Source organism: Rhincodon typus, chromosome 7 (genome assembly GCF_021869965.1).
Source record: "Rhincodon typus isolate 14 chromosome 7, sRhiTyp1.1, whole genome shotgun sequence".
Classification (NCBI taxonomy): domain Eukaryota; kingdom Metazoa; phylum Chordata; class Chondrichthyes; order Orectolobiformes; family Rhincodontidae; genus Rhincodon; species Rhincodon typus.
Window position 1 is genome coordinate 40,808,409 of NC_063338.1, and position 10,191 is coordinate 40,818,599.

Sequence of the window (10,191 nt, forward strand, 5' to 3'; positions counted from 1 at the left end):
AAGTGTAAACTTCTTAACTTTGACTTCTCTATCTTTCCACTGAAAAGCACTCCTCACAGTCATCCTCCACAAGTATTGTCCTTTTCCATTCTTTCATTCTATTTCTTACACTTTTCTCAATTCTCTTCTTTACAAGAGAAGTGAATGTGGAATACTAGGAAGTTGCAGAAAAGACACTGATGACTGCAGAGGAGGATTTACTGGTAATAAACAGAGTTCTAGAGTGCCTGACCATTGACGATAGAGAAATAGGAGTCTCCCAGCTACTTTTTGAAAATTAAATATCACACAGTAACCTGGCATACTGTGTTGACCAGAAGGTCAGCTGGTATTAAGATCTGATAATCTGCTCATGATGCTTGAGAACCCTCTCACCCTATCAGCTCTAATTCACATCTCTCATTTCCCATATGTCCTGCAGGAGTCCTTCAGCAGCTGCTGCCAAAGCAATATGAACGCTCCTGAGAGGAGGTTGTAAAATTTGAGTAAGCACCACCATCTAACTCATGTGTACCTTGCTTGGACATAAGCTGAGGCCTTAAACAGAGGCATATACCACAGGTGATCAGAATCAGATTCTAGAGACAGGGGCAGTAGTGGACAGTCTCCATCAGATGGTACAGGCATCCTCAAGCTTAGTGCAGCTAGACACAGGAACAGATTGTCAGGGAAATCACAAAAGAGATAAATTTGGGAGCAGCAACAGCAGAAAATGTATGAAGTTCTATCAGCCTTTCCAGATAGACGTTAGAGGAGTCAATCTCCACCACAATATTTCAGGCCTTTACTCTGATGTCTACCTTCGTGAAAAGAGTAGCCATCTGCTTGGAGTATCTGATGCAGCTGCCAACTTGTACAATTGCCTCGACCAATGTCCGATGTGATCTCTTATCTGTGAAAACCTGTTGGTGTGGCAGCACATGGGATGACAGAATGACTCCTTTCTCACTTAGTGCAACATGCTTCTGAGCAGTGAAAGATAAGGGAAGAAGTAGTTTGTATCTCTGCTGAAACCATACAGGAAAGAAAACATAGGAATTATTGGAAAAGGAAGGAAAAAAGTTGTGGCTGTACAAGGATAATCATCTGTATGTTAATACTGTGTTAAACTGTCACTGTATGCTGAATGTTAACAAACCAAAGCTTATATTTCAATGCATCATTGTCCACTACTCCCCATTGTTGCTATAAGGCATGAGTCTTGGGGTAAATAGTGTAACAAGAATTGTAAAAAGAGCAATGGGTGTCGGTGAGAAAGATGGATTGTTGATTGTGAGGCTGCATTTTTCCTTGTGCTTGGGTAGGGTGGCACTGGTGGAGGCAGCACATTACTATTGTTGCCAGATGATTGCAGTGCCTTAGATTAGCTGAGCTCTGTCTGAGTGAGTCCATCCTGTGAATTTCTGGGAGTTAAGTGAGCAGCTGCAGGTATCACTGCCATACCAGGTTCTTCACCCTCTTTCAAAAATGTAGACCAGATGTAGACCAGTCATCATCTTTCTCCTCTTGCAATCGCAGTCTCCTCTACTGTACCATGTTATGCAAGGGACAGTGCACCAGTATCATCCTGGGCAACCTTGCTGGTGCATACCAGCACCAGAATTATCTCTTCGACAACCTGATTACTTGCTCAATTGCACTCTTGTGCTCACATGGCACCAATTATTTCTTCTTCATTCTCTAAACTCCAATGAGTACAAGCCCAACATACTTAACCTCTCCTCATAAAAAAATCCTTCATACCTGGAATCAACCTAGGTGACCTTCTCTGGACTGTCTCCAAAGCCAGTAAATTTTCTCATAGACAAGTGGTCCACAACTGTTCACAATATTCCAGGGGTAGTCTGACATTTTTCTCACTCATGGGATATGGGTATCACTTGCTGGGCCAACATTTGTTGCCCATCTGTAGTTGCCCTTCAGAAGGTCTCTTCTTCAACTGCTGAAAAGTTTGTGCTGTAGATGAACTCACAACATTTAGGAAAGGAACTCCAGGATTTTGACCCAGCGACAGTGAGGGAACAGCAATATATTTCCAAGTTATGATGGTAGTGGCTTGGAGGGGAACTTGCAGGTGGTGGTATTGACATGTATTTGCTGTCCTTTTCCTCCTAGATTGGAGTGGCTGTGGATTTGAAGGGTGCTGTCTAAGATGGTGAATTTCTGCAGCACAAATTGCATATGGTACACAGCTACTGCTATTGAACATCAGTGGTGGAGGGAATGAATGTTTATGGATCTGGTGCCAATCAAGCTGGTTGCTTTGTCCTGGATGGTGTCAAGTTTCTTGTGTTGTTGGAGTTGTATTCATTGAGACAAGCATTCCATGTCACTCCAGACTTGTGCTGTGTAGATAGGAATCAGCAGAGTCCTACTGTCTGCAAGATTCCTATTCTTTGAGCTATTCTCATATCAACTGTATTTATATGGCTAGTCCAGTTCAGTTGCTGGTCAATGGTAACCCCAAAATGTTGATAGTGGGGGATTCAGTGATGGTTGTGCCACTGAGTGTCAAGGATCAATGTTTAGTTTCTGTTTTGTTGGAGATGGTCATTGCCTGCCCATTGTGCGATGTGAATGTCACTTGCCATTGTTCGGCCCATGCTTGGATATTGTCTAGGTCTTGTTGCAGTTAGATATGGACTGCCTCAGCATCTGAGGAGTCACAAATGGTGTTGAACGTTGTGCAAAGTAATTTCAATGTGCGGGTAGACTGGTGAGAATCAGGCTGAGTATGTTTTTCCCGCTTGTTAGTTCATTCACCACCTGCTGCAGACCCAGTCTAGCAACTATTTCCTTTAGTACTTAACCAGTTCGACCAGTAGTGGTGGTGGGCATTGAAAACCCCAAGATTACATTCTGCCTTAGGTATGAATTCAAGTGTGTCATTCGGACATGAACACATAGTCGAGTTTGACATTCAGTATAATGCAGAGTTAATGATTCATGGTCAGATGTCTGTAGCTGTGACACTAAGACTAAGCTTGTTCTATGGATGTAAAACATCCCAAAACACTAATTGAAGAAATTGCAAATTCTCCTGGGAACCCAGGCAATGTTTATATTTTCTCCACTGTCAAGAACAGTTTGGCTGCTTATTTATTTCAATTTTGTAAATGGTTGCTAGATATTAATTGATTGGGTGGAGTCAGTTTAGCTAGTTGGCTGGATGGTTGGTTTGTGAAACAGCGTGATGCCTACGGTGTGGATTCAAATTCCCATGCCAGCTGAGGTTACCGTGAAAGACTCCACTTCTCAACCTCTCCCCTCGCCTGAGGTGTGGTGACCCTCAAGTTAAACCACCACCAGTTGTCTCTCTCTAATGAGAGAGCAGCCCTATGGACTGGTAAGAATATGGCAACTTGAACCGATTGGGTTTCCTGAATAAAGCATTTCCTGTGAAGCATTTTGTGATCATCCATCAATATGAAAATACTATAAATATTGTTTGAAATTTTTTTTAGAACCCCTACCGTGTGAAAGCATGCCATTCAGCTCAACAAGTCCACACTGACTCTCTGAAGAGCATCCCACCCAGACTCACCACCCCTACCCTATCCCTGCATTCTCCATGGCTAACCCACATAACCTACACATCCCTGGACATTATGGGCAATCTACCACGACCAATCCACCTAATCTGCATATCTTTGGACTATGGGATTTGTTAGTCTGAAGTTTGGACAGGAAGGATTGCTTTTAGAATGTTGCGGATAACATTTCAATCAGAGTGTTTCCATGTGTTGGTTTCATTTGGAAGGTGTGCAAATTAACGGAGACAGCAATTTAAATATCCCCTCCCATCTTCTGCTCCATTGTACCACATTGACAGATACAAGAAGACCTCTGCCTTAAATGCCTTTAACTTGATTTATCTCAGTTGAAAGAAGTATTATGTTATGAACATTAAACATAAACTTGCGTTTTCAAAAATGATTAGATTAATTGTTAAAATGTATTAAACAGTGTAAATAATTAACTCAGTGTAAATAATAAACTCAGTAAATAATTTCCTCAGTTCTGCGGAAGGGTCAGCAGACCCGAAACGTTAACTTCGTTTTCTCCTCCATAGATGCTGCCAGACCTGCTGAGCTTTTCCAGCAACTTTGTTTTTGTTCCTGATTTACAGCATCCGCAGTTCTTTTGGTTTTTAAATAATTAACTGCAGCATTTCATTGTTTCAGAGGAAGCCAATGTGATGAAACAGCTACATTGAAAGGACAAACCAGCTCAAGTTCCAATTGCGAACAGCATTTCTAAACAAAGTACAAAGCAATTAAAAAACAGGTTTAATTTCTGAGCCCCTTCACCTGGCAAGTAGGCTTGTCTATAACGGTAAATATTGGAGGCGGCAGTATATTTGTTTCCTCCAGATCACATAATGCAGCTTGCTCGAACTGAATATTAAACTGTGACAGTTGGTGAAAGGTACACTAAGGCAGTCAGCAGTTTTGTTTGCAATCGGAATTGACGATACTATGACTCCACGTTCGGCGGAGATGTCACTGTTCCTCGAATCAGAATGCTTGAAACACTGCCGGAAGGGGCTCTTTATTAACCGAAAACAACGGTTTATCAATTCTTCTAAACTGGCTCAGTGACTCTACTAGTCTATCACAACCCTATTTATCGATATCAAAGCATTTTCAATATTTTCAGTTTTACAATTAAATAACATCATAGTCACCCACAAATATTCCCATTCGGAAGACAATTAATGACTACCCATTGTTCAGACTAATCATTTTACTGTAGGTGAATCGGTTCTGTAATTTAATTTAAAATAGTTTGGTAATAATTAAATATTAAATATAGACGTAGGCTCGACGTAGTAGTTTCATATGAGGCTGCCAGTGCACAGATCGCTGCTTTTTCGCACACAGCACTTTAAATCCCACTCGCCATTCATAACAAGCACAACATCTAGTCATGGCTTGCACCTGAAAACATCAACCATCAGGGGATCAGAGTTACAGAGAGAAAAATCCAGTGGACGGGATAAGTACTGTGCGAGCTGACGAGCCAGCCACATGGTTTTGAAACAATCAGATTGTAACTGGCCCATTTACCCGGAAAGGAGCGGACAGCCTCCCTCCTCATCAATGAAAGGCAGCGGGCGCGCATGCGTCTCAGTCACCGACATGGCTTTCGTCATGAAGCTGAAAGTCTTTCAGAAAAATCCCAGGCTGGAATCGAAATCTGTTCTCCTCGGCGCTGCTCGCCTCTCTACTCTCTCTCACACACACACTGACTTTATTCCGAGCTCTGCTGCTTCTCATTCCAGACTCAACTGGCCATACAGAGATAAATCTCAACAGAAGGTGAACAAATAAGACTTTCATTGACATGCATGAAAGAGGATCCAGACAACAGTTCTTTATTCTTTATTCTATTCCGTTACTTCTCTGATTATTGAAAATTTATTTTTTTCAAAAATACGCCCTGCACATCTTACTTGGATTGTGTTTGGTGTAGTAACACATTTCTCCGGGAGCACCGAGGGACCGCCTTCACTTGTGGGCGCGGTGCATATAAATGAGTTGTGAAAACATTGATGCTGCTGGATCTTTTCATGATACCATGTAAGATGTGCCAGCTTTAACTCGGGGTATCTTCGCTAGAAAATAGATTGTAAGACACGGAACACAGATCCTACGAAACAGTCCTCTCGGTTGTAGAACATGTTTAGATGTTTGGGGGAAGGATGCGTAAGAAGTCCATAGTTGAACACTTCTCATTGAAGTTGCTGCGTGTTAGAGGCAATTATAATCCATTAATTACAGTACGTTGTTGGGATCGGTCTGTGCCTTTCCTATCCTATTTGTTTAACGCTGCATATTCCTTTAATAGTAAATTACTTCGATGCAGAGAACAATAAAATGAATATTGTGCTAACTAGAAACAAAATAAAAATAATTGTTTAGATTAGAAATGTCTCATTTACATCTACCAGTAGATGATAATATAGTCGAACATATTCTTTTATTCAGGTAAAAGATCGGCTTGTCATTAATAGTCCGTCAGTCAAGAACCTTTGTGTTCTGAGAATAGGTCTATTTGCCGTTCTTACACATCAGAACCCATTCATCATAGTTTTTTCGATATCAGTATGCTAGAGAATGCAATCTAATATTTCTTGAAGGTTTACCAGAAATGGTATTAATTGTTCATCCTGGCAAGGACGGAGCAAAGTAGGAGCGGTATTTTACTGCACCAGAAAAGCAATTGTTCTTTTCTATGATCAGGATAGACTTCGGCAGCAAACAGTGACCCCCCTACGTCAGTGGATCAGGAGGATCCACGCTTTCTCTGTCATTCTTGGCCGTGCCTTGTTACGCAGCATCAGCGCTCCCAACATGGGCAGATAACACAGCCGACTAGGCTGTCATTCCATTCTCGGCAAGATACCAGAAAGCATCAAACAGTAGGCTGCTCACAGCAATCGATAGTGAGAAATCATAGAGTGCGGTTGTGTAAATATACAGCATGGCGCTCAGGCGGATGATTCACTTTAATATGCCTGAATTTTAACCTGTAGATTACAGTGCGTGCAGTTTAAGGACCGAACATGCTGATATGATACTTCAGTGGGATACAATTCGTTAGACTGACTAAGACCTCTCTAGTTTCAGCTATGTCGAGTTCTACAAAGCTAGACTTCTCCGAAGTGGAAACTTTCCTGGATAATCATCCAGATCTTTTTGAAGACTACTTGCTGAGGAAAGGCAAATATAGCGCGGTGGAGAAATGGCTCAAGCAGCATCATCTCAGCAAAACCCCACCGACTCCCACTTCGGGGGAGAAGGGCACTGCCGCTAAGGAGTGCTGGGTGACCAAAGGAGATGGCGTGCAGAGGAGACCCTCCCAGCGGGAACTCAGAAAAAACTTTGCCAGATCTAAGGCGATGACCGTCAACAGGACTTACGACGAGCATGTGAACTCCAGGGACAAGGAACCACTCTCCAGCATGAGGAGGCGAGCTCTCCTCAGGAAAGCCAGCTCGCTACCTCCCACCACAGCCCACATCTTGAGCGCCTTATTGGAATCTCGGGTCAATATCCCCCAGTATGCATCCACGGCGATCGACTATAAATGTGAACCCAGGGATACCAACGAGAGAGAATTCTTTCTGGAACTCGTCAAAGACATCTCCAATGACTTGGACCTGACCAGCCTGAGCTACAAAATCCTCATTTTTGTCTGTATCCTTGTCGATGCCGACCGATGCTCCTTGTTCCTTGTGGAAGGAACTTCCAATAAAAAGACTCTAGTATCCAAATTCTTCGATGTGCACGCAGGGACCACAGTGCTACCTTCGTGCAGTATGGAAAACTCGAACGAAGTGCAGGTCCCCTGGGGGAAAGGAATCATTGGTTATGTGGCGGAACACGGGCAGACGGTCAATATTCCTGATGCTTACCAGGTAAGAATTCCTAGGCAAAAGAACCCCTTGAAGACTACATTTGTTTCATTTGAAGCCTGTACTTCAAATATAAAAGGAATGACTAAAAATATATAGCGTCTGCACTAAAGATGTCAAAGATAAAAGTATTGTAAAATTACAAACACAATTTAAAAGGAAACTCTCTCCCTTGTTCTCTCTCACGTCCGTCCACTTCCGGAAGAATCGGTTAAAATCCAAATGCTTTACAGTGCAGTAAGGTAGCAAGCATTCTGTTTAACTAGATGCATCTTAAATTAACAATTGCTCCGTTTTGCAGTGTGTAAGGTAAATATTTTCATTGTGTAAGGGATTTGTGTGCACTTCCTTTGCTATCACAGCATTTAGTTCATCTTTCAGCTATTTTCTGGTGGTAAAATCATATACTGGCAAAAGCATCAACATTGGCACTATCTTGCTTGATTATTTGTGAAAACCGATGCAATTGTGGATTTTTAGAATGGGACTCTTTCTTACCTATATAGGTGTGTATATGAAATTCCCATACGCTGTTTAAACCGTGCTCGTAATGAATGAAATAGAATATCAACACCATCCCATCGCGTCTTTTTATAAATTAAGAAATGCAACGCAAAGTTAATCCTTTGACCGATAACATGACACATTTTGATCTTTGAAAAAGAGTTATCAGAGTGTGAACAAGAATAGATCAGGTCTAACTACAATTCATTTAGACATTTAAAGGTAAAAGATCACGTGTTGGTTGGTGACAGTAACAATTCGAGAATAATTAACAAAAGAGATAATTAAAATGCTATTATGAAGCAAAGAGGGCGAATTCAATCTAGAAATGTCATCAGCAGGAGCAACTGGAGAACTAAGCTAGTGTTTTCCCCTTGCTTAACTATTTTGGCGGAAAAAGTTAAAATCATACAAATGGCAAATAATTTGCTTAGGACACAATGTCGCAAAGACGTCATTACACACGCTTTAGTAATTCAATATGACATTTTGTTTGCTACATATTTTGACGTTTGACATGATTTCATATTCCTAACCCAGACTGCAATTCCTGGAGCAGCAAACTAAAATATCAGAACCTTTCCAAACACGGTGATCTATAACAGACGGCGTCACCGGCTTTTTGTCTTCAAATCCCTGCAAAATTTCCACCAGTTATCCAGTATCTTATTCGAATTGTGCATTTCAGGTAATTTGACAATCACGATAGAAGGAAAAGAAAAGCGTTTTTAATTCCCCTTCAAAGGGAACAAAAAGATAACTAGACAATTGAATGGTATACGAGTCATGATAAATAATACATAATATTCGTATTCAAGCTGCGTGCTTTTCGGAATATTTAGGATAATTCCTGTTCCGGGTTTGTGTGTTAGGTCATCTAGGAATCTATTTCCATTACTGTCAATGAACAGAATGGAACATGCAATCATGTGATCCGCTAACAATATTAAAGAGTGACGCGGGACGAAGCCAAAGAAGTACCTTAGAGTTTGTATCCAAGCAATACTCCAGAAATTCGCAGAAACCTGTGTCACACTGACAACAGATGAACCTCGCAGAATATTTAAATGCATCGTTTGGAAACAATTCCAAGAGCACAGTGTGAAAGAAAATCTCTGGTGTATAAATTGTCGAAAGCAAGTGAAGTGATTTATGGTACCGAAGACACTATCAAATCCACAGATCATCATAATGATCAATTTCCCCAAGTGTACGTAACAGCAGGGGGCGCTCCTAAGTTATGTCTTCAAGTTGCGCCAACATTAATTTTACTGCAGAGAAAAGTAAATATTTTGAACGATATTCGTTTTATTGTTTGCTTACCTTAAAAGTCCACACGTTCGTTGGCACTCACCCTTAGAGAGGATAGAAAACTACCAATGTGACATCTTTATTGAAAATGGGGAAGCAAGATAACCATAGGCCAGTTAGCTTAACGTCTGTTACTGGAATAATGTTTGTTGTTAATAAAGGATGTAACATTGTAGCAGAGCATTTGCAAGTACATAATATAATCGAGCAGAATCAGCATGTCTTCATAAAGGGAAAATCATACCTAACAAATTTACTATAATTCTTTGAGAAGAGAACAAGCCAGATGGACAAAGGTGAAGCAGTGGGTGTAATGTTTGAATTTTCAGAAGGCATTTGACAAGGTACTTTACATTAGGTTACTTAAGATAAGAGCTCATAGTGTTGGAGGTAAGATATTAGTGCAGTTAGAGGATTGTCTGAATAAAAGAATAGAGTTGGGATAATGGGACCATTTTCAAGATGCCAACCCATAACCAGTTTTGGGCCACAGAGATTAGTGCTGGGGCCACAATTATATACAATATATAATAATGAATTAAATGAGGACGGTGAATGTACTCGAGCCAAGTTTGCGGATGAAGAAAACAGATGGGATGGCAAACAGTGAGGATGACACAAAGAGACTGGAAAATGAATAGAAAGGACAAGTGAGTGGACAAAAACTTGGTAGATGGAATATACTGTTGGAAAATGGGAGTTTATGCACTTTGGAGGAACTGAATATTAATTAAATGGAGAAACATTGCAGAGAAGTAGGAGAGTGTGGGAGGGCATGCCAGGAACATCACCAGGCATACCTGAAAATGAGGTGTTGACTTTGCAAAGCTAGCAAACAGGATGACTTGCATGCCAAACAGCATAAGCAACCACAAACCTGAATGCCCTGGTCGACCCATTGTCTCCGCCTGCTCCTGCCCCACCGAACTGATCTCCAACTATCTAGACTCCATTTT

General features: G+C 41.2%; 1 protein-coding gene across 1 annotated transcript in view; it reads left to right on the forward strand.

Annotated features, from left to right (window-relative positions):
- The first annotated feature begins 6,634 nt into the window (after positions 1–6,634).
- The window catches only part of LOC109932547 (dual 3',5'-cyclic-AMP and -GMP phosphodiesterase 11A-like), a 293,291-nt gene continuing 289,734 nt past the window's right edge, over positions 6,635–10,191 (forward strand). Inside the window, exon 1 of the mRNA XM_048599206.1 lies at positions 6,635–7,423. Within this exon, the coding sequence (XP_048455163.1) occupies positions 6,635–7,423 (789 nt within the window). The remainder of the gene's footprint in view (positions 7,424–10,191) is intronic.